Source organism: Phoenix dactylifera, chromosome 12, assembly GCF_051530095.1.
Source record: "Phoenix dactylifera cultivar Ajwa chromosome 12, Ajwa_hap1_PhDact_Kaust_v1.1, whole genome shotgun sequence".
Taxonomy (NCBI): domain Eukaryota; kingdom Viridiplantae; phylum Streptophyta; class Magnoliopsida; order Arecales; family Arecaceae; genus Phoenix; species Phoenix dactylifera.
The window spans coordinates 25,309,996-25,335,000 of record NC_143201.1 but is presented as its reverse complement, the minus strand read 5'-3'; the positions used below and the strand labels follow the sequence as shown (position 1 = coordinate 25,335,000).

Genomic DNA, 25,005 nt, shown 5'->3' with positions numbered 1-25,005 from the left:
TAAAAATGGAGATACAAGGAGAGCTGAGGAGCTCATTTTCGATATGCAGACCAAGCTGCGCCCTAATGAACGCACTTGGGCCATTATCAGAGGTGGCTATTGCAAAGAAGGCAATATGAAGGATGCATTGAGGGGTGTGCATCAAATGAAGGATATTGAGGTGGTACCTAAGATTATTGTTTTCAACACTTTGATCAAAGGATTTCTAGATGTGGGGTGGATGAAGTAAATCATTTCAATTCATCTCCTACCCCTTTTTTCATGTGGTTTTGTTTTCTGATGAAATTTACTGCAATTTCATTGTAAATTGAACAGGTTCTGACATTAGCGGAACGACTTGGGGTCAAGCCAGATATCGTAACATGTAGACACCAAATGAATGCCTGGGGTGCAATGGGGCTCATGACCAAATGAGATTTTTGATCAGATGGTGGAGGCAGATGTTGAACCAGATGCTCAAGTATATAGCATTCTTGCCAAAGGGTATGTTCCTGCAAGAGAGCCTGAGAAAGCTGAGGCCCTTCTGGTGACAATGGAGGAAAAGGGGATCCGTCCAAATGTTGTAAACTTTACGACTATTATCAGTGGGTGGTGTAGTGCTGCCAACATGGAGAATGGAATAAGAGTTTCTATAGATATGCGTGAATCTAGTGTGTCTCCCAATACAAAGACCTTCGACATGCTTATATGGGAATATGGCGAAGTAAAACAACCATGGAAAGCAGAAAAAATGCTTCAGGCAATGAGAGAAGCTGGAGTAATGCCCAAAAAGAATAGCATGTGCCTTGTGGCTGAAGGCCTCATCAAGGAAAGCTCTGAAGCAACAGGTTACAGATGATAATCCAATGGACAGCTTGGAGGGACTTTATCAAGGACAAGCTGCATTATACTTCCACCTACTTCAAGTGCCGAGTGCCCTTTCTGATTGCGGACAAGCTGTTGGGACCAGTGGGGGAAGAATGGTGCTGCAAGATGCTGAACTTATATCTGATAATCTGAGGGCTGATACAAAGTCTGTATTACTTGGACGTTCATTTAAATTGCAGTCGGATTCCCAACTTTTTGCAGGAAGCAATCCCAGGTGCAGCTTGTGATCTATGGACAGATTCTCAATTCATGCAAGGTGGTATTTCTGAACTGACAATAAGGCAGTTTATTCTATGCAAAAGCCGAAGAGACTCTCATTTGAATTTTTGAACAGGTCCATTGAGTGCTGGTATGTTAGAATTTTGGAAACACATTCTCAAGCAAGGGATTCTTTATATTCCAGATCTGTTTTCTTCTTGGCCTGTTGGTTAAGCAGGTCAAATTGTATCATGTTCTCACTTTGCTGCATGTAGAAAAGGAAAGTTCTCTTTTATTTGTCCATTGAAGTACCTGGCTTCTTGCAGCATAGGATCAATCGAAGTCCTTTCTTAAGCTTAGACATCATATCCTCCATACAAGGTGGCAAAAATCCTCTCCGCATCGTGGTAGCTGTAACCAATCACTACATCTTGTGCAGTAGTCATAAAGGGCATTCAGAGCTTTATGGCATATGAGTAAAGCTGGCAAGCTGACAAGTTTGTTCATGCATGCATGAGAGAGAGAGAGAGAGACCCATATGATAAAATAAGCTATATATTAATCCCAGCAAACTAGAAGTTCTAATGAAACTGTAAACATATTGGACAATATTGACTCATAATCAAGTTCTTTTATCTGTCTTGATATCTCGGCCAGAAGGTTGATAAGGAATACGGCTGATGAGCAGTATTAAAGCAGCACCAATTAAAGCACCAGAGAGATGGGCAATATGATTAACTGCACCATAGCCTGTGCCCCAAGTTCCAGTCAGCCCTGTTGAAGCTTGTGCTGCTTCCAAAACCTGCGAAAAATGACAGCAAACAGATTTAACATTTAATCAAGAGGCAAGGATAAGAAAAGCATGTGCATGAAATTAACGCAGCGGCAAATATTGGTGGGCTTAGGCCCTCTTTTTGACTCTAAGCAAATTAAAAAAAAAGCCGCATAAAAGTCACCTGCAGGTTTCTTTTTGTTTTTATGCAACTAGCAACCATCTCTGACTGGATGGTCATGTTGTTAACATTGTAGACATTCTCTATGCATGATGCAATATAAGCAATGTGCTCAGGAGTACTAGTACGCATTCATCAGTATGTTGTGAGTACTAGTACACATTCATCAGGATGTTGTCACCTTGGATGCCACCTACTTGGGACAACCCTTTTCCTCTAGGGAATTGGTAATTTCCCCTAAGCAATTAAATACTAGCTGTATCCACAGATCATGGTTCTGGTAAGTTCCGCAATCACAGTCATCATCAGCAGAAGACACACTTGGACTTCAGCCTGCTTATAGTAGATGATCGATTAGGGCTTTTGTTGTTGTTGTTGTTGTCAGGCAATGAATCTGTTTGGACTATCTTTGGAATTTTTCAATTTCCTTTGAAACATTCCAATGTAGTGCCCGAAGAAAGCTAGAGGATGAGCACCAAACTGCAGAAACAAATTACTCTATATCCATATGGAGGCATAGCTCAGATTTCTAAAATCAGTTGTGATGGGTACCGAAAATAAGCTTAAAGTCCTAACGAACCATATAATGATTAAATTGTTGTATTGGTAGTAGAATATATACTAATTCTTTATGAATTGAGATTTAGATTGATGTTTTTGGATATAGATAGCCTGGCATGCATATATTAGAAAAGGTCATTCCCTAGAATAGTAAAGTTCATGAAATGATTGCTTCAGGGAGTTTTAGGTATCCATTTTGGTGGATTCAATGTTATCCACTTATCCTTCTTCTAATCTTCGTCTTCTATTTCCTTATCCCCACCAGCACCCCCTGGGTGCACAGCTTACCTCTTATTCTTCCTTAAGCATTTTTGATATGAAACCCTAACCAGTCACCAAACTGCATTACCGAACCACTTCCACCTTCACCAAATGAATAGGTTAGTGAACCAAACCACTTCCACCTTCACCAAATGAATAGGTTAGTGAACCACTTCCACCATCATCAAATGAATAGGTTATTGAACCCATAACCCACTTAACGTTCAAAGTACTTTTAGAAGGCTTAAGCAGATTTTGTCCATCATTTACAATATACAGTAACATTTGATTGATTTTATTTCTAGAAAGTAATGATATATCTAAATTACATGGGACAGTTATGTTTACCTTATCAATGACAAATTGACCGAGGACAAGAACCTCAATAATCTTCCTCCAGTCCCAGGACATCTGCAATAACCATTTCAGCACATTATTGATAATTTGATATACTCATAACACATGCAATCTTATATCCAGAATAAGCAAGGAATTTTACCTTCACAAGGACACTTATTGCAAAGAGTCCAAAGACAGCTCCAGAGGCTCCCACTGATACAGCGGATCTTGGAAGAACTAACCATGAAATGAAGTTTGCTCCAGCACCCGTCAGGATGTAAGAGATCCACAATGCAAGACCACCTTCGTCCTCTTCAACAAGCTTTCCTGTTTATAAATGAAACGAATTCAAGAATTTAAGTTCATGTAGAAATATCATGGAAAAAATTAATAGCATTTCAAAGCGAATCAAGAACTCTTACCAAATATGTATAAGAAGAATAAGTTGCTGGAGAGATGATGCCTGCAAGGATGTATTGGCAATAAAGTTAATTCTACAGCGAAAATCTTTATGTCATTGTCATTTGAAATTTACATAGAGGAAGTAGAACCATATGTTAGGCCAAAAGATAGTAGGTTGACATTCTCATTTAAGACCATAGGTAAAAAAGAATCAAGTGCCTCTCTGCCTCTCTAAACAGTTAAGAGACCTAACCAGTTAGCATGGCAGAAAGTAGCGGTCACGAACTGGTACCAAGAAGGCCAGCTATGGTACAAATATAATGTTTTGATTTCCTGGAGCTGCAAAAGAGAATAATTGTTATTCAAACTTCTGGACCATAGACACTCAGCGGTCCAGGGAAAGATTGAACGATATGAATACACAATACTACCGGTAGAAGATGCACAAATTGAACACATTTCATCCACACCAGATAACTTAAATATACTTCCATTCTTCAAAATAACAGAAATCAAAACAGAATAAAGAGATGGCTACATTATTCAGACATAAGGAGTTTTCTCACACTGGAATTGTTGATAAAGTAGACCATTGATCTAATAATAAATTATAAACCAAGAAACTTTAATATTGTATTTTTTTGACCAACCCAGTTGGTTTTACAGTGAAAAATACATCTTCCTAGATACATGTATCACAAAGTCCTTCATATGCATGACAATCTCAGTGTACTTATGTTGTATGTACAGAGATATATAGTTTTTGTTTGTTGGAGAGTTATGAAGAAAATCATTAAAGAAAATGGAATTATTTTAGCAGTAGATTTTTCCAGAGATAGCTGCAAGAAAATTCAGAAGAGGTGAAATTTTTCTGTATGTATCAATGTTTAGAGTTACCTAGGATTGTAAGCAAACTAATTAAGTTTTACACAGGTAGCTGTACATATAAAACATGAGATGAAAGACAACTTTTGATAAATAAAATGGAAGAAAAACTTACAAGGGGTTTTTTTTGAAATATGGTTTAGTAAAGAGGCTCTGAAGCTTATATGTGAATGGCAGCATTTTGCAAATGATGATGTAAGCTCTCTCTCTCTCTCTCTCTCTCTCTCTCTCTCTCTACAGTAGAACTCTCATAATATTTGTACTAGAAATGACTGCTTTTCAGTAAAAAATATCTAAATGTCAATGTCAAGATATTGCAGTCATATGTTTATGTTTGTTAAACCAGTCAGGTGAATCTAATTTTAAATCTAAATCTCTGATAACAGATAGTTTTTCATTCTAACATGATTACTAATCATCAAAGATCATATTACACCAAAACTGGGCCATCACTCAGTTATTCATTATGAAACATGCAACTTTAGGTGTCATGCCATCTAAGTATGCTAGTGCAGGATAAAGGCTGAACATGATCAGGAAAAAGACCAAGCAAAAAAAAAAAAAAAAAAGAAATACTAGGATACCTGAAACAAGTGATCTGCCACATAAATGCCAAGGTTAAGAAGTAGGATCCAGAATATTCCATTGACGCGTTTGTCTGGTTCCCTCTTTCCTTCAGGTCTTGCAAGCTCCAACTCTGATGTAATATCTTTCAAAAACAGACATACGCACCTCACATTAACTCAGTGCGCCTTCCACAAAATAAGCACATGAAGAAATATAGAGACAAAACATACAGTGCCTGCCAAAATGATTATATTTCTAGAAACGAAATAGAGCTTCCTACAAGCACATAATCCTAGACCTATACCAGATAAAGAACATTTCTTTCAAATGAAAAACAAAAGAAAATGAGAAAAATTCACAACCTACTCAAATAAAAACAATTTCAAAAACTATGATTGTACATCAATTAAATAACAAGAAAAGTTGCACAAAACTTTTGTCCGTGAGATGTTTTGCTAAAAGTTGTTCTCTGCTAGGAACCATGGTTTCACTACCACTAACATGGCTATTACCTAAAAGGAATAAGGAAAGCTAAAAACGGAAGCACAAGCATGAAAATAGATCTGAATCTGATCCTCTAGTCAATTTAAAGCCAAACGAAAGAGCACCATATGTATGTTCATGTTGGAGCCTTGGAGGTATGATGGAGTATTCATATTGTATAAGCCTCTAATCTAGGTAGAGTTAACGTTACATGGGTCATTTGCAAACTGGTATCTCAAGTTCTAACATTCATTCTATAATCTGCCTGGGACCTCTAATTTTCCAGACTGAACCTGTTATTCTGTGCACCTCCTTTTTTTTTATTTTTTTAAGTTTTGTTATGATTACAAAAAATATTGTCATTGGGAATAATAAAGAGGATAAGGAATTAGCAAATTACCTATGTTTCATCTGTCATTCTCTACTTCTTGCATTGTGATTGATCTCTTCTGGTTAAAAGGTTCCACGGCGAAAAGAGCAACTATGATGAATTTCTTAGTCTGTTATAAATCAAGAAACCATATAAAAAGCCCTCCCCTCTCTCTCTCTCTCTCTCTCTGCGCGCGCGCGCACGTGCGGGCTCTAGAAGGAGCAATCTATGCCCCCACATGCTCTATTTTCTGCAATTCAAAGCCTCTTATTTTGTTAACTTATTTTATTAACAGACAATTTCTACTTCAGTAATCTTCTACACCTAGGTTCCAATAACTGGAGAGAATCAGCTAGAAGTTTTCAGTATAGGAACATGTCCACACTCCATGCTTCACTTCATACTACAATCTAACTCCGCTGCTTTGCATAATTTCGCAAACGCACAGCAACAAGATTACCAATAGAGAAAATAAGCCAGAACCAGATATAAACTGTGAACTCATTCATAAACTTCCAACTGAACAACAATTCGACGCGCTACCAGAAACTTTCAGCAAAAAATCTCCAATGTCATTAGACTTACATATCACGTCAAATAAAATCATCAATTACATCATCAATTTGACCCAAAATCGTAACTTTATAATAAACCACATACAAGAAGCATCAATCCTCATCAATCCATCCAGAACTCATCAAATGGCTTCGTATAAAAAGATTATAATTAAAAAACTGCATCATGGCGCAATAAAAAACCAATTCACGAACTAAATTAACATAGAGAAATGGAGAAGACCTGGTTTTCCCACTTTACAACAGAACTGGCCGCGCCGGGCGACAAAAAGAGCCGTCTTCCGGTGCGAGAAGAAGCTCCGCCGCCCGAGAGGACCGAAGGAGGCGGCGACGGCGGTGGCGGCCGCCGGCGCAGCGGAAGTGCGCCATGCGTCCAGCACGGAGGACCGGCGGGCTCCAAGGAGTCCGACCGCGGTCGCAGGGGTTAGCGAGAGTAGATGGAGCTGCCCCATGCCTCTCTCAGTGGAAGCGGGCGAAAAACCCCAGCGAGGGCCTCGAGAGGATTAATGAGGGAAGAGAACGGGCCCCAGTGGTAACCAACCGTGTGATTGGAGGCCAAGTATCCATTCTAACCGTGTGATTGGAGGAACAGGGGATTCTTTACGTGCCAAGATCGAAAGGCCGTGATTGGGGAACCTTTCTTGGAGTTAACGTGGTTTTAGCTCAAATAAATCGGACCCGTGCTTGGCGGGCAACCAGTCCAGTTGGTAAAATTGTAAATTTATCGAATATTTATAATTTTACCGGCGCCCTTTTTTTTCCCACCTTTCAATGGATCGATTCTGAGAGTGGATGGGTTGTGGTACTCAATGGACAGTGGCGAGGAGATCTTCTCCCATGCCTCTTTCTATCTCCCTGTGCACTCTATTGGCCTCCTCCTCTTCCTCCTCTTCCTCGAATGCTGTGCGTGTGGTGGGTTTCGAATTCCACCGCATTCAAATGAACACATCCCATAGAAAACACTCACAGATCCATGCCACGAATTCTATCAACCACTACAAATCCAATACCCTCAAACCCAAAATAAATCTTCGCAAAACGGCATTTCTGCGAACAAAAATACTAGATTTCTAGATTTCTTAGGAGCCTTAACAACAAAATGTTCAGATGACAAGAAAGATGGAATCCTTCTTGATCTGCGGCCAAAGAATCTCAAATCCTCCAAAATGGCGAGAGGAGCATCCTGAAGCCGCTAATTTCTTTGAAACCTTATCAAACCAGGAACCAAATCACAGGAATCAAACAAACAGGATGGATACCGGAAAACCATACCTTTGCCGATCTACGACTATGGAATCCGAAAACCCTCCGGACACGGGAGAGAAAAATCCTAAAATCATTAGGTTCTTGGAAATCCTTTATACACTTTAAACCATGAATCCAACGAAACCAAAAAGATCAGATCTTTATCGACCCAATGATATAAAATCCCAAAATCCTCCAAAAATGGGAGGAAATCACCGAATCGGAGAGAGAGAAGCCAGCTATCCATATAAAGATCAAAAGCACCTGAAAAAGAGGGTTAACTGATTCGTTTGAGGAGCCACGCCGCCCTCTATCCTCTACGGCTCACACAATTCAGTACAGCAAAAGAAGTTGGTGAAGAAAAAGGGAAGCAACTACGTAACTCTCCCTCCCAAACGCCTCTCCCAAATTCCAAGCAGCAAAAAAGGCAATCCTGTCTGCAGCTCATTTCACCTTTCGATATACATAAACGGCTTGAAAAGAGTCACAATCCCTCACTAGCATACGAATATAGCAGTGGATATCCATCCCTATACTAGTTTTTTTTTTTTTTCCCTCTTCTCTGTCTTTGTTAGTGCTACTGTTGTTGTTGTATATCAAGGGGCTCAAAGGCCCTAAACAGAACTAAAGTCTTGTAAACGATACACCTATCACATGAGACACCAATGTTTGGCCCAAGTCCGATAGAACTGGGCTTGATGAAATAAAACATCTCGGTCCAGCGCTCGTCAGCAACCTAGTCTGCAGCCTAATTGTATTGCCAATTTATCCACAGAACGAAAGAGGTCTTAAAAAAACTTCTAGGTATCATAAAGCCCTAGCCAATGCAGTTTCTTTTGAGCATTTTTCCTCTGACACGTAGGCTTTTTTTTTTTTTTTTTTGATAAAAGCGGCATTTCATATACCTCTAACTTGAGTACATCCAGCCATATCAAAAGAAAGTAAATCATACGGGGTAGGAGGAATATCTCCTATGGATGTCCATGTGACCTCTCCAGAATGCCGGGCAACAAAAGAGGCAACCCAGTCTGCTGCACTGTTTGCCTCCCGAAAAACATGTAACGCCCGGAAATCACTCGACTCCTGCGCCAATCTCCGAATCTCACTAATGAGAGGGTGCCCATCACCATATCTGTCCACTCTCCGAATCCACTCTATCACCACAGAGGAGTCCCCCTTAAGGCATATATGCTCAGCACGAAGTACCCGCCTCGCATAGGATATCCCCTCCCAGCCTGCCCGCAGCTCCGCACCGACAGCGGTGAGTCCCGGCGCACAGCGGCCACCAGCAGCTATCAGACCACCCAGATGGTCTCTGATGATAAAACCAACTCCTCCAGACACCCCGTCCACCGACATACTACCATCAAAATTCACTTTGAGATGACCAAGGGGTGGGGGTACCCAAGAAACTAGGGCGAACCTGGGTGCTGTGACAGCGGAAAGAGTACCCCAGGTGTCCCTGGCCATCTCAGAAGAAGACCTAACGATAGTAGTGGTAGCCTCCCTGGCAAGCCGCATAGCTTTGTCCACCACTACCCTCAGGGGTAACCGTCTGCCCTCAAAGATACCAGCATTCCTGTCCAACCAGATAGAATGGGCCAAATAAGCCCACTGGATCCCGGCCTCAACAGTACTGGGCCTCCGCATGAAAACTCTCAACCAATGAATCCAATCCTGTGTCGACTCGACTGAGTAGGGCAGCAAAGATGGTGATCGGCTCCAGATTCCCCTAGCTCTGGGGCACTGCAGGATAACATGATCAATCGTCTCCACAGTCTCCGTGCACTCCTCACAACACTGAGTAATCCTCACCCCACGCCGTGCTAACACACTCCTGGTCGGTAGGCAACCCCATGCCACCTTCCATATGAAGAGTGCGACACGCGGGTGAATCCGCATCCTCCAAATCCATCCTCCATCTATCTGTCGGGCTGGCGCTCGGCTCAACAACATGGAAATATCCCTGGCTCGCACCTGCGATCGCCCTGTCAGCATCCAGACTAGTCTATCCGACCCCTCCCGGGCAGGAATAGGTAGAGCCAAGATCATCTCTGCCAACTGCTCCCCAAAAGCCTCTCTAATCAACTCAACCCTCCAACGCCCCCCTCCGGGCTCCATCAAATCTCTGACCCTGAGACCGACCAACCTCGACATATCCACCATGACCGGTAGTCTACTCATAGGCTGCTCCGTCACCCAGCGATCCTCTAACACATCAATGGATCGCCCATCACCAATAGCCCATCTAATCGCGGGAAGCACCAACCCTGCTCTAGCGCAAATCTCCCTCCAGATCGGTGAGTGGCGACGCCCCGTACGGGCCCCAGGCACCAGACCACCATACTTGGCCCTCATCAATGAGGCCCACATGCTATCAGGCTCTAACACAACTCTAGCGGCGTGCCGTGCCGCTAGGACTTCCCGTCTCCCCACCAAGGACTGTAACCCCAAGCCACCAAATCTCGTCGGCTGACATACCACCTCCCATGCCATGAGATGGATGCCCCTTCCGCCTCCGTTCCTCCCCCAAATAAAGTTTCTGAAGATCTGCTCAATATTCCTCACTGTCGCCACCGGTATAAAAGAGGTAGATAATAGGTAAATCGGGAACGAGGAGAGAACTGACCGTACCAAGATAATCCTGCCCATCATAGAAAGTGAATGTATCTGCCACCCCTCCAACCTGTGCCTGATACTGATCTCCAGGGAAGAGCAATCACTACTACGTAGATGCTGCCCTGAGATCGGCACTCCCAAATACCTCAACATACCCTCCTGCTCTCCCACCCCCAAAATCTCCAGTATGGAGGTCTTCACATCCGGTTTGGTCTTCGGGCTAAAGCAGACTGCTGACTTGGATGAATTGACCCGTTGACCAGACACAGAGCAATAATCCCAAAAAATCCTCCATACAATCCGTGCTGCTTGTCTCATCGCCCGGACTAACAGAAAACAATCATCAGCAAATAGTAAATGGGAGATCGGTGTGGCATCCGGCACAGGCCTGTAAACCTCCAGCTCCTGGGTGAACACTGCATGCCGCAAGGTCCTAGAGAGTGCATCTGCACATAAAATAAACAGTAATGGGGAAAGGGGGCATCCCTGATGCAATCCCCCAGTAGACACAAAATACCGTGATGGCGTACCATTTACCAGGATGGCGAAGGAAGGAGCCCTGATACATCCCATGACCCATCTGACCCAAGTCTCGGGAAAGACAAACCCCTGCAAAGACTGCTGCACAAAATTCCATCTCATCCTATCATAGGCTCTCTCCATGTCCAGCTTGATCCCCATCAAACTCCTTCTACTCGAAGCCCTACCGAGATCAAACATAAACTCCTGGGCAATAAGAACATTATCTGTAATACTCCGCCCTCCCACAAAAGCGAAACTCCTGGGCAATAAACTCGTAACACGTAGGCTTCAAAAGCGAAACTTGGAACTATGCTTTTGGGCCTTGGTCTATAAATTTCATAACCGATGCTGGAATGTCTACCCTCACGAACCAACTTTAGTATATCTTCCTTCCCTCTCCCGAAAGACATGGCAAGCTTTTAAAACCTAGAGGTGATGAATTAGTCAGCAGTCACTAATCGGTAAGCATATATTACATTCAAGATGGCCACCTACCAGACTACCAATTTACAATTTCTATGGATCCTCCCCGCTTTTTTTTTTCCATCCACTCCAAGATTTTTCTTACTGCGCTTTGCCGCGTTTTATTCATCTTCACGGAATTTAGTTGGGATCAAAATTTACCAATATGTGTACTTTCCTTGCCTTGTAGCCAAGGCATTGCTCTCTTTCGTTCCGCAGCTGGTACATAAAATCTAATAGGTCTACTACCGTCCTAAAAAAAAAAAAAAAAAAAAAAAATCAAAAATTCAAAGATAAATCACTGTTGTCATAGGCAAAACCTTTTCTAGTAGGCTTCCAAGATTCTACTTTGGATCTTGCACAGAAAAATTTTTATATTCAGTTTTAGGATTGTATTCCGGCACCTTTTTCTTGTTTATGGCACCTGTTACTAATAATATTGGATCCTTATTTCTAAATTGTATTTATGGTCGTACTGTTCAAACACAATATTATTCATACCATCATTATCCTGCTATAAGGTACTATATATTTTTTATAAAACCCAGTATCAGCTATTGAGCTAATTGGCACCCTCTCCTGCCGGGAAGATGGCAGAAATCCCATTACCGTCGTAACGGCATGCAGCATATTAGAAGGCTGAAACATGTTCTATCAGACAATTGCTTTCGTAACTCAAAAGATATATAACTCAAAGAAGGGTCGCTCAGCTGGTGTGTTGCATTCTAGCTCAATGCTTGGAGCAATTGGATGGGTGCAATGCAAGAGAGCTGAAAGACTTTTTTTTTTGAGTAATTTCTCTGAGTTATCAGATAACGAAACTTTATTTTCATGCCTTGCATTAACCGGCCTGCTTGGTACGTATATGCATTCAATGATGGAGTTTTATGTTGCTTCGTTCCCTTGAAGTCCTCGTTCTTTGTCCGTGGAGACTAGTACAGAAGTGACAGCATCTTTCAGACCCAACATGGAGCCCAAGAATAACGAGCTTCATGTTCTGACACTGCAAATGCATAGGATCTCCTTTGTTGTGTCCGTACATGATGTCTTCTGATTCTAGTAACTTGGAGGTTTTGGCGCTTTTGATGTTCTTTTTGCTAGGTGTTTGGTATGGAGTGATCGTCCCAGGATCAAGGATAATGTGGATGAAGGTGATGAGATCTCGGAGTTTGGTTGCACCATGGTGATCCTATGTGGCAGTGATTCTAAATCACCTCCACTCCTCAAATCACCGCCCAACCCGGTGATGGGATACCCGTTCTTGAAGTCGGAAATCCAAGATCACTCCATGGCAGTGATTCTGGGTTGAAAATTAAAGACAAAAATACCCTTCAATTTAGCAGAAAGATTGATATATCAATATACCATCAATATATTTGTCAATATTATATATATAATATTATGTTGATATTATATATTATATTAATGATATATATTATATTATAATATATTACTAATCATATTATTATCATATTATTATTGAAGGATAATTTTAAATTATAGTAGAAATATATTATTATATTTTATATTTATATAATGAAAATATTTAATATATTACGCCTATTTACCTTATTTTTTAATCAAAATAATTATTAGTATTAAAAAATCTATTATAAGTATAAATAAAAATATTAATTCTATAAATGCATATTTTTATAAGATTAATAATTTATAGGAGTAAAAAATATATTTTTATAGAATATATTAATAATTAATATATTAATATTTATTATAATATAATTTATATGATTAATAAATATATAATAAGGGCTACTAAAAGTAGAATATGTGACAAAATTATGGAGATATTATAAGAATTAGCATATTAACATAAATTTTTGATTCATGAGAATTAAAAACACATAAAAAATCCATCTAAAATATATCAAGGGTATTTGTGGTATTATATGGTTGGTGATCTTGGATCTCCGTACCATATCAAACAAGTTACTCATGGATGTCCGGAGAATTTTAATCACTAGACCATGACCTACTAAACATATTGATCTTAGATCATTGGGATCAAATCATCTCAGCATTCGGATCACGGCAGATCTTATATCACTGTGGTGATCTTGTTGGGGTTACCAAATGCCCCCCGACTGTCTTTAATATATAAGGTTGGGAAGTGGGAACCTCTAACCAAACGTGAAACTAAGAAAAGCTCATTACACCCGCCAACTCCAACTATGTATGCCTCCCGGCCATGTTCCCCATGAGTTTATATGACCGTGTGTTACTTCCCGGTTGGTTGTTTGTTCTCCCGTTTATCCAAAGCAAATCGCCGATATCTAACAAAAAGTTATTAAAGTGGGAATAATGATCGCACAAGTTTTTTAATGCTGGAATTCCCGGTTGGCGATTGGGCTCATGCCACCTTTATGATGGTGAATGCATGCATTAAAAATAATTGTCCACGTCGGTGATTGCGACCCTGTCGCAATACCAATTGCCGAGGATCAGCATCCCAAAAAAAGTTGGCCTTCTGCCGACGAACAACGTCGGCGGTGCTTTTACAGCCTCGAATATCTTATTGTTTGAGATTAGTGCTATTGGATGAATGGATGGATGGTTTTGTACGTTAGGTAAGTTGGCCGATCTTCTACGCGGCGATAGAGATGGTTGCATCTATTGGAGGGGTGCAACCACTCATAATTTGTGCCCCACGCCGCACATGCCACATCGGTGGTTGCACCATAAGCATAAATCGAGATGAAATAGCTAGGGTGGCAATCCAAAATGAGCCATGAGATCCGCATGAATCGAAATGAATGGTTGGTATGGCGCATAGCTGCATGATGCACATGGCAATTATTTTTTTACTCATAAAAAAAAATTAAATATCCTCTAATTGTGCATCATAACTTCACAATTAAATTTTTTGAAAATTATTTAGTTGGCCACCAAAGTGGTAGCTTGGTGGTGGTAAGGGGCTTGGACTCCACTTGAGTTATCTGGGTTCGAAACGTGCTGGCGTCGATTAAATTAGAGGACCGTATGTCCTACGCCCGGATGACTCTGTGTAGATATGCTTTCCTTCCATCAGTACTGAGGTGGCGCTATGGTAACGTACTTACACGTGGATGGCTCAGTGGGATTTTCCACAGATTGGAAAGGGCACGCGGAAACTTTCAATCTGCATCGAACATTCTCTGGTGGAAGGAGGGCCAGTGAGGGCTGCTATGTGGGTGGGGTTCTGCCGCTCTTCCTTTCCTCCTATTTTTTACCAAAAATAAATCTTATCTAGTTGAAGGTTATAATCTGGTATAAAAAATAGAAAATTAGGGACTGTCCGCTAATTGTGTAAAATAGTGGGTTTTGTCCGTTGGGTAAGTTGGCTGATCGGCTAGGCGGTGGTTGCCTTTGCTTGAAGGGTGCAAAAATTTTTACGCCATATCGTAGATAATGTTTATACGAAATTAGTGGGAGCTACTGGTAAATAAATATATATATATATAAAGAAGAAGAAGAAGAGATGGAAAGGAAGGAAGAAAGAAAGAAGGAAGAAGACAAATCACGCCAGATGGATCGGATGACGGTCCGAGACGAGCAATGACACGGGAATTGAATTGCATGATTGATACAGTGAACCGTCGCATGATGCACGTGGCAATCACCATCTTGCTCGCAGGAAAAGGAGAAAAGATAAGGATCCTCTGGCCCACAGAATCCCAGCCTTCGGCCACTTTGGTGCACGGCAACTTTACAATTAGATTCCGTTTGCTTGAACCTAATGTGGTACAAAAAAAAATAAATTTTATATCAAATTTTTAGGTTAGATAAAAAAATAAATAAGATAAATAGTGAGATTCATGCATGAAAGAAGGTAAATCAATATTAATAAATCTAACGTAGGATTTATTAATAATCAATATATTTGTTTATAAATCAAAACACACTAAAATTTATTGATAACAATATTATAATATATATAGTTTACAAATATTTATTAACTTATGTAGTATATAATTGTACCCAACATCCTACAAATGTCGCAAGTTATAGCGATGTGAGGTGTCATGTCCAAATCGGTGTCTGCGGTTTTTGCGTTTGGTAATAATTACTCACCAAATTAAATTAATGATATTCTAGGGATGGTTTTATAGTGTTGGTGTGAACAAGTTATTAGTTATGTTAGATTCACAACTTTAATGGTGGACCAAACCAACTACACATATTTGTGGATGGAAAAAAAATATATAGTGGTTAGACAGGTTCGGTGAATATGATCCAACCAATAATTTTACATTTATATATATATATATTTTGTCCTCATTCAATCTAGTGCGGTACAATGGAAGGAAAAACGTTTATAAAGGTCATGATGGTTGTTAGACGAAGATGGTATGGAGGTTTTATAGTTTAGATTATAATAGTAAATTTTATATCAAATTTTTATATGATAAAGAAATAAATAAGATAAATCGTGAGATTATTATTTTTTTTAGAATAAGGTAAAATAAATACCACCGAAGGATGGTATTTATTTTTCTATATTGGGCCACCGAAGGAAGATAATCTAAAATTATTATTTTTAATTAAAAATATCCTCACTTATATTATATTAAATATATCACATAATTAATATTTATTATATATATATTATATTAATATATTATAATAATTTTATAAATAACAATGTATTAATATATTAATTAAAAATATATAATTATTAATAATTAAATTAGAAGGATTTATTAATTATTAATAAATCTAACATAGGATTTATTAATAATCAATATATATATTTATATATCAAAATACACTAAAATTTATTTATAATATATATTGTTGTGGTTCGAATTTGGCCCAAGGATGACCACGCCGGTGGAGTCGAGGAAGCCGCCGGTGGTTGGAAGGGGAAGACGGGAGCCACTTCCTGTGCAACGGCCGCGGACCTGCACAAAGCCTCACCGGTGTTTTCCGTGAAGGCTTTCCGACGATCAAGTTAGAGTAAAAGAAGTTTGGTCCAGCCGAAAAGTCTTCTTAGAAGTTACCTGACCGAGCTATTTATAGTCTCGGTGGAGTAGCCCAGGTGGCAGAGACACTGTCAGCCCTCATTATGAGGGAGCGTGACTTTGAGCCAGATGGCGCGCAGTTTAGACTAGCTGGTGGCATGTAGTACAGCCCATTCTTGAAAACGGTAGGGTGTTGACAGTCACAGCAGGGCATGGCCGGAGTAGTCAAGGTGTCGTCTGACTGTTGAAGGCCGGCTATGGAGATGTGGCATGGTAATGTTGTAATGTACGACCATGTAGGTAGGTGTAGGCCCGTACATGAGTACGGTTGTTGGCGAGACCGAACTCATTGAGAGTTCGCATCATGCGTTTGGCGAGGTCGGCTTGACGAGTGTTGAAAGTAGCTCGGCCTCCCAGGTTCCGAGGTGTGCTCGGTGGAGCGCCCTAAGCTCGAAGGTCGGGGCGTACTGCCGAGGTAGGCGCCCCCAACTTGTTCGGGGTGGGTCGGCGAATATCTGAAGGCACCCCGAGCTTGGTCGGAGGAGTCGGCGAATATCTAAAGATGGTGGAACTTTTGGCGAAGTCCCGAAGTCGAGCTGACTTTGGGCCGAAGTAAAAATTCAGCTGACTGGTGTTGACGTTTTCTGGGCCAAAACTGGGCGGCTTTTTAGTTGTAGGCTGAACGATCCATTTTTTTCCCCATTATATATATTTATTAACTCATGTAATACATTTTAGTACTGGAAATAGCCAATATTGATAGTGTTTACGTAAGTCAGCCATAAATAACCAATAAATAAATTCATAAAAAATATTATTATTTGAATTTATTTAAAAGTATTATTAAAAATTTGATAATATTTTTATATAAAATTATCTTCAATCAAATACAGTAATTTTTAATGTTATTTTTTGAAGTAATTTCTTCATCAAACAAATATATTAAAATTTATTTTCTTTTATAGTTATTTTTAAAATAAATAAATTTTGAATTATCTAATAATTTAATATATTCTAACTAAAGATCTTTTACTGCCCTTTTCTTCTGCTTCCTACAACATCCATCATTGTGTGAGGTTTTACGCTTTTGATAATCAACATTGCACTCGATCACGTGTCGTACGTTATAGCAATGTGAGGTGTCATGCCCAAGTGGGTGTCTGCGGTTTTCTCGTTTGGTAATAATTACTCATCAAATCAAATTAATGATATAATAGGGACGGTTTTATTGTATTGGTGTGAAGAAGTTATTGATTGAACTAGATTCGCAAGTTTAATGGTGGACCAACTACGAAGCGATGTGCACGTTTGTGGATAGAAAAAAAAAAAAGTTAAAAGAGAGAAAAGATGTAATACAGACACGTTGTTTTATGATTGGACTGGTCTTGATGGATATGGTCCAACCAATAATTTCACGTTTATATGTATTTTTTTTTTGTCCTCCTTCCATTTGGTGTAGAAAGGAAGGAAAAACGTTTATAAAGGTGATGATGGTTCGACAAAGATGGTACGGAGGTTTTATAGTTTAGATTACAACAGTGCAGATTATAATGCAATTTGATTAAAAAAACAAAAAATCTGCTTTGCTATAATAGAAAGACGGGGATTACCTCTCTCGCCCAAGCAAATGCTAAGAGATAAAACAGTTATTAATGGATATAATCAGGGGTAGAGAACAAAACTGAAAGCCGACACCGTAGAGAGACCTCAGCATTGAAAAGGGCAAGCACCTATTTTGAAGAGTTTTGTTGAACCCAGCAGTTTTTAGTTTTTTTTGCTTTTTATTGTCTTGTTGATAGTGATGTGGCTGGCCACATGAGAGCAGCCAATCTTTAAAAAAAAAAAACCCTAAGGAAATGCCGTAACTGCCCCCCCTCCCTCAAAATACCGCAAGAATCGTCCATAATTACATCTATGCCCTCACGTGTTAAACACGGATCCCCGAAAACTAACCCAGCGCTCTCGTCACCTCCCGTGGCGACTCCTAAGTCCTAACATCATTTCCTCCCCACTCCAACTCCAACGCTCCTTTGACCGAAAGATAGTTACCTACGCTGAACACCGAGAGTGACCGCAGCCCAACTAGTTAACTGCTTCAAACTTCGAATGCAAACGTACGCGACTCCCTGGTACTCTTGTACGTCTGATTCATATCGTATGGTTCCTGAAAGAGTCCACACAACCCCACGGCTGCCTCCACCTGCCTCTATTGATCAGTGTTAAGGATCCAAGGCTCAGCACAAGCTCACTTTGGGAACTTCAATCACTCTTTTATTCATCCCCGAAGCTAATAGTAAATATCGCTGAGATTAAGGGTAATTTGGTACAGGAAGTAGATATAAGCGGCGGCCCTGCTCCTGGCTTCATCGCCTTCTATGACTTCCGACAGGGCTGCTCTCGCAGTAATTTTCGGATTCGGATATTAAAGAATAAGATCTTTCCATTGCATCCGGATCTGGTCTTGAGCTCCGCTGCTTCGCCGGCGCGGAGCGACGAGAGGGCGGGTCCGGTTCGATCGGGCTTGGGGGCTTCTCTTCGGTTTTGGAACACGGTATTTCGCCGGAGCTCTTGTTTTCTCCTGCAAGGTAGCGGGATTCCGGCGAGTTCGGGGGAACGGTGGTCGAAGGAGGGAATTGAATGGAGGTGAAATGGCGGAACAAGTGGTTGTGGCCGGCGGTGGTGATGAGTCTGAGCTTCCTCCTGACGGCGGCGATGGCCTCGGCGGAGCGAGGACCGAAGTCTGAGGCGTTGGGAGATGATAGTTTCGTCGAAGAAGAGATGGGTGCTTCGGACTACGTTCTAAAGGTGGCAAATTTCTTGTGGCAGCCCAACGAATCTTCTTACCAACATGTCTGGCCGGTAAGTATTCCTGTTTTCCCCCCCTTTTTCTGATTTTTTTTATTTTTTTCTTAGAATGGTTTTATGAGAATTAACGTCTGAAGTCATTGAATTTGTGTATTTTTTTATTAAAAGCCGATGAAATTTGGCTGGAAAATAATCGTGGGATCGATCATTGGGTTCTTTGGAGCGGCCTTCGGCAGCGTTGGAGGTGTCGGTGGAGGTGGGATTTTTGTTCCCATGCTTACGCTGATCATAGGGTTCGACCCGAAATCGTCAACAGCTATATCAAAATGTGAGCTTTTTTTCCTCTCTCTCTCTCTCTCTCTCTCTCTCCCCGAAGTGTTTGGATACATGAAAATTTACTAATATCCTTGAATTTAATTATTATGTGATATTGTGAATGATGATAGTAATACCATATCAGTGCTATATTTAGTATATCCAACAAGTCCATATGAAAATTTATTTGAAAAAAAAGTCAAACAAAAATATTTTTTGTTTGAGATTATGATTATTGAAATAAGAAAAGTCATACATTTGCATGAATATAATTAAAGCTCAAATTGAGTAGAATATGACTCAAGTTCCTGTTGTACATTACACTCAGGAGCTATGTTGATGAAATATTTGAGTTTACAGTAATTTGTGGTGTGAATATTTGCTGCTTATTTGACTTGATTTTGATTCCTGAAGAAAGGTTCTCATTTTCCTCTATGCTGATATGAAATGAATTTAAGTAACTTTGTTCTGTTTTATCTTAGTTGGACTATAAGCTCTTGGAATTTAGTTATGATACTAGTTCTGCTGATATGATGACACACTTTGGGCAGGTATGATCATGGGTGCGGCGGGGTCAACTGTATACTACAATCTTAAGCTCAAGCATCCAACTCTAGATATGCCCATCATTGATTATGACCTGGCCTTGCTTTTCCAACCAATGCTCATGCTCGGAATTAGCATTGGAGTTGCTTTTAACGTACTGTTTGCTGATTGGATGGTGACAGTTCTTCTAATCATCCTCTTCTTAGGTGATTAAATGTTTGCTTGCATAACCTTTGGGATTTTGTTCCTACCGAGAGGGAATTCCATTCATGGATTTTATTTCCGGCTGTTTTTTGTAGGAACATCATCCAAGGCATTTATGAAGGGTGTCGAGACATGGAAGAAAGAGACATTGATGAAAAAGGTATTCTTCCTTTCCTGTTTCATGATTCATAACCAGTATTTTAATTTGCTCGAATCCTAATTTGCATGAGACTCCGCTAATTACAGGAGGCTGCGAAACGTGCAGAGACAAGTGGTAAGCTAATAATTGCGCACTTTGGTGTTGCATGTTGCTGGAAAACTTTCAACCTGTGGTTCAATGTTCGCATCACTGTTTGGCACAGGAAGTGAAGAAATTGAGTACAAAGCTCTCCCTACCGGTCCAGGCAATACGAAGGAGCCCAAGACTCGTCGATCCGAGGTACTTAGGCAGAAAGCTTCATTGCCATGTCCTCAAGATGTTGATGCTGACATTGATAACCATTGCAGGTTTCAGTTCTTCAGAATGTCTGTTGGAAGGAGCTTGGCCTTCTGGTGTTTGTATGGATGGCATTCCTTGCACTGCAGATTATGAAGGTGAGCTATTCACAAGGAGGTGTCATCAATTCTACCTTGATTTTATAAATTAAATAGCTGAGTGGTTCACCTTGCTTCTACATTTCTTGTGCAGGAATATACTTCAAATTGTTCAAAATCATATTGGATTTTGAATTTGCTGCAGGTATTACGCGTTTGTTTCTATCTTTACATCAAGGCTCTAACAATGCTCTCATGGTCTTGTTAATCTAAGTCAATAGTACTGCTGATATCTTCCAGATCCCAGTCTCTGTGGGAGTCACTTCATATGAAGCAGTTAGTTTATACAGAGGAAAGAGAGTGATTTCATCGAAGGGAGATGAAGAAACTAACTGGAGAATTCTTCAGCTATTTCTATACTGTGCAACTGGCGTCCTCGCCGGTGTAGTTGGTGGACTGCTTGGGCTTGGGGGAGGGTTTATTTTGGGTCCTCTTTTCCTGGAGCTCGGTATTCCTCCTCAGGTGTGTGCACTATCTCTTTCCTCGCACAGCTATATGATTTCCCATAAATAGCTAGCAAAGCTAAGTTGTAATTGCTCTTGCCCTTCGCACTTTGATTATATAATGAGAATGCATGAGTCTCCAAGTCATGAATGCCATGCCATTTGTCATGTTGTAGACTATCAAATTTGATTCCTAATTCATGTCAATGGCCATTTGATAACTCCTAACTGTCATGCATAACCCATTGGTCTTTTAGTTTCTTTCCTCGTGGATCCGATAATATTTTTTGACGTTAAATAATCGAAAGTCGTTGCGATTATCATCACAATTTGGTTAAAGTAGTCAAGTAGGGAATGCCATGGCTCATGCACCTTGTAGAATACATCAGTATGTATTAATTCGATGGTGTGAATTTGACTGTTTTTAGATCCGCATGCATGCTCAATTCTCACACATGCAAGGCTTAATAATTAACATCTTTGTGCAGGTATCAAGTGCTACAGCAACTTTTGCCATGACGTTTTCCTCATCCATGTCTGTTGTAGAATACTACCTCTTAAAACGTTTCCCCGTTCCATATGGTAATCTAATTCACCTGCCACTCTCTAACATCTAGAAAGAATATATCCCTCTGAATTTTAAAGTCAATATCGATTGCGAAACAATTCACATGATTTGCTTGCCTTCAACTTTAGACTAAGTCCAGAAAAACATGTTTTCGAGCGAGGAAATGGGTAATTCAGTACACTCCTTACTCATCCTAATCTCATATGATCTCTCTTGATTTGGGCAGCTGCTTACTTTGTTGCTGTGGTAACTGTTGCTGCCTTCATAGGCCAACATGTGGTGAGGAAGCTGATTAACATACTTGGGAGGGCATCCCTCATAATTTTCATCCTAGCTTTCACTATTTTTGTTAGTGCCATCTCATTAGGTAAGAACATAAGACGTCCCCTTCTCTAAATATCTCTTGTTTTGATACGACCAAAGATCTCTTTCCTAATCTCTGCATTCTTCTTTCATGATGCCTCTTTAACAGTGCAATGTTTTGTCCAAATTGACAGGGGGAGTTGGTATCTCAAACATGATTCAGAAGATCCAACGGCACGAGTACATGGGGTTTGAGAACCTCTGCAAGTACCAGGCCTAGGATTCAAGCAAAAGGTGGCAATGCGTCTTCGATCAAACTCCAGGCCCCAAGTTTTGATTCTTTTTTGTTCTCTCCCCATATATAGGTGGCAGCTGACCTGCCCTGCTATTGTACCAATTTCTCAGTTATTAGCGCTAATAAAAATTCTTCAAAGATATTACTTGTGCACTTCATTTCAGAATATGGTCATAGAGCTAGATTTAAAATCAAAACCTCATAGTTGGAATTTTGTTGTTTTTAGTGCTCATATGATCTATGATCAGATTCTCAATTTGTTCATGGATTTTGTTATGATTTTTGCCTCTATTTTCTATTCCATTTATGTATGTTTTCTTTTCCATATGGGCCTTAGAGGTGGTACAAGGATGACATCCTTGTAACGCATTTGCAAGTGCTGACTTTACTCTCTGATTAGAAAGTTAAAATCCATTCCATTGATTTGATGAAGCAATTTATAGTTTATATGTGTTTTTGTTTAGTTGCATGATACGCTTAATCATGAGCAAAATATGAATTGGTCCGGAATGAATGTATTTGCAACAATATTTAGTCTAATAAAGAATTGTTAAATTGAGAATTTTCTATATAGAATAGATTAGCTCCAACTAATTTAACAAGGAGTATTGTGAATTTTCGAATTTGGTCTAAATATGGTAGTAACATAACTTATGCTTTATTTTTTTAATCATCGTCCAACAAAAATCAAATTTTCCATCATGCAAAATTACTGAAGAATGATTTATCTTTGGTTCTGATCTCTCCATGCATATTGGGAGCCAATCCACTCTGTTCTATAAATCCTAGAACAAACTTGCTAAACTTGTGCTAGTTCTCAACCAAGGGTGGTAATTTCTGATACGACTTGAACCTGACTTGCCTAACCAAGCTCGTGAGGTTCGTGGGTTAGTCAATCCCGACCTAGGATTGGATCTAGTTCGGATCATGCCCTCACCCTATCAGTCCACAAAGAAGATAGTGCATGGTATATAATTTTCAATATTTATGCTATATCAATATTTATATATTTTAAAAATTATGTAATATAATTATTGGATCATTGATTCGATGGCACAAAACCAAAAGGAGAGATGAATTATAATATAAATAGTGCAAAAATTATGAAGTCCAAACCTTGATGATGTTAAAAGGGTCAGCAAGTTAGCTGCTGTTCGGTTCATGTCGGATATTTCTGGTTTTCTAATGGGTCGGATCGGGTCAGATCTAAGTCAGATTTATGTCAGATCCTTAGGACCAGCTTATTGCTATCCCTATTTTGGCTCCTTGCAGAATGTTTCTTGGTGTATAAATAAAAAAAAAAAATCAAGAAGGGAAAGTTAGAAGCTGCCCTTAAAACTTCCATGTTGTCCATCAACAGGAAGGAGGACCTACACGCGCAGTGGGTCTGACACCTATCCTATCTAAAACTTTTAAACCATTTCAACGGGCAAACCTGACCTATTAGGAAGGTCACAACCATATCTTCCCATCTCCTTGCTCAATCCCACGCCATGAATTCAATGTCCCCGTGAGTTTCTTGAATAAATAAATAAAGAAACAAATACATGATATCTTTCCCTTCCCCTCATTCCTGCTATTGATGCAATTGCACAAGTTGTGTGGATGGGGTTTGGTTGTCTTGGTCGGCGGTCACCACCATCTCTCCCCCTCCCCCGTAACCCCATATCTCCATTGTCGGCTTCCTTGCACAATACCAAACATACCTTTATGATATTACTGAAAAAATCTCATTAAAAGAAATTATTAAGAACATTAGGATGAAGGAAAGAAAATATGTATCTTAAAAAATTTTTAAGAAAACTAACAACATCATTCTCTAAAAACATGAGAATAAAATCTATTAGTAACCCAGAAGTGCTGAAAAGAGTCTAGACAGTAGGCATGATCTTGTCAATCCTAATCCATCTTCTCCGCAGAGAAAAAATTTAGTAGGTGGCTTATCGTTTACAGCACATGTTGATGTCTCTAATATCAGATGTTGCTCATCTCCATTACAAAGAAGGCACTAACCTAGTTTGAGCTGCTCCGATCTTGTTAAAACATATTTTTGCCATAGTTGGTGTTGTTGCTGGAAATTGGACCCGGGGGCTGCCGCGAAACCAGGGGAGGAGGAGCTCCGCTGCCGGGACGGCGGACAGCGGTGCGCCGGCCGACTGCGTCCTCCGTGGGGATGAGAGAGCGGAGAAAAGTGTGTCCTGTCCTGTCCTGCAAAAAAGCCGGTGGCCAGGCTCCCCGGCGCCGGCCCTCCGATGCTTAAGTCAGAGGGGGCAAATATGTGGAGAGAGTAAAGAAGAGATATGTGGAGAGAGTAAAGAAGAGAATGTTTTGTTCTTTCGTGTCTGTGCTGTTTACTTCTTTTTTTATCCTCCGGGTCCCCCTCCTCTTTCCCCCCGGGCTCCCTTTTATAGAAGGATATTATGTTACCTGGGAGGTGACAGGAGAATCTGTCCTCTTTTGTGATAATTGGGCACGATTTGGCCCATTAATGGCGTAGTGGTGAATAAGGCCGAATCGGGCCGGAGTCAGGGAGTTGTCGCGGTTGATCAGACCCGTTGGAGTGGTTGAACCGTCGGCCGTAGTGGGCCTGGGGTTCGTAGATGATAAGTGTATTTATTACCGAGTGAACCGGCGGTCAGGGAGAGCCATACGCTTTGATGGTTCA

The 25,005-nt window shown here is 40.3% G+C and overlaps 3 protein-coding genes across 4 annotated transcripts in view; 2 read left to right on the top strand and 1 right to left on the bottom strand.

Annotated features, from left to right (window-relative positions):
* LOC148700506 (pentatricopeptide repeat-containing protein At5g25630-like) overlaps positions 1-1,264 on the top strand; it is a 1,765-nt gene extending 501 nt beyond the window's left edge. The window contains 5 exon segments of the mRNA XM_089926640.1: positions 1-209; positions 212-225; positions 316-410; positions 412-828; positions 830-1,264. The exon segment at positions 1-209 is cut by the window's left edge and continues 216 nt beyond it. Coding sequence (XP_089782766.1) covers positions 1-209; positions 212-225; positions 316-410; positions 412-828; positions 830-1,094 — 1,000 coding nt within the window. The 3' untranslated portion in view covers positions 1,095-1,264.
* Positions 1,265-1,604: 340 nt separating this feature from the next.
* LOC103701444 (Rhomboid-related intramembrane serine protease family protein) lies at positions 1,605-8,251 on the bottom strand. 2 transcript variants are annotated; one of them, XM_008783493.6, is made up of 7 exons: positions 6,685-8,251; positions 5,051-5,175; positions 3,835-3,920; positions 3,602-3,642; positions 3,340-3,506; positions 3,189-3,251; positions 1,605-1,867 (listed from the first exon to the last, which is right to left on the bottom strand). In XM_008783493.6, the coding sequence occupies exons 1-7, from the start codon at positions 6,911-6,913 to the stop codon at positions 1,688-1,690; spliced, it is 891 nt and encodes a 296-aa protein (XP_008781715.3). In that variant the 5' UTR covers positions 6,914-8,251; the 3' UTR covers positions 1,605-1,687. The 2 variants fall into 2 exon arrangements, with proteins under 2 accessions (XP_008781715.3, XP_038986188.2); XM_039130260.3 differs by having other exon boundaries at positions 5,051-5,163; positions 6,685-7,957.
* Positions 8,252-18,503: 10,252 nt separating this feature from the next.
* On the top strand, positions 18,504-22,482 carry LOC103713782 (sulfite exporter TauE/SafE family protein 3-like). Its single transcript, XM_008800841.6, has 12 exons — positions 18,504-19,126; positions 19,241-19,400; positions 19,939-20,139; positions 20,233-20,297; positions 20,384-20,411; positions 20,500-20,576; positions 20,645-20,731; positions 20,826-20,876; positions 20,972-21,193; positions 21,663-21,756; positions 21,969-22,109; positions 22,240-22,482. The coding sequence occupies exons 1-12, from the start codon at positions 18,905-18,907 to the stop codon at positions 22,323-22,325; spliced, it is 1,434 nt and encodes a 477-aa protein (XP_008799063.3). The 5' UTR covers positions 18,504-18,904; the 3' UTR covers positions 22,326-22,482.
* Positions 22,483-25,005: the final 2,523 nt, after the last annotated feature.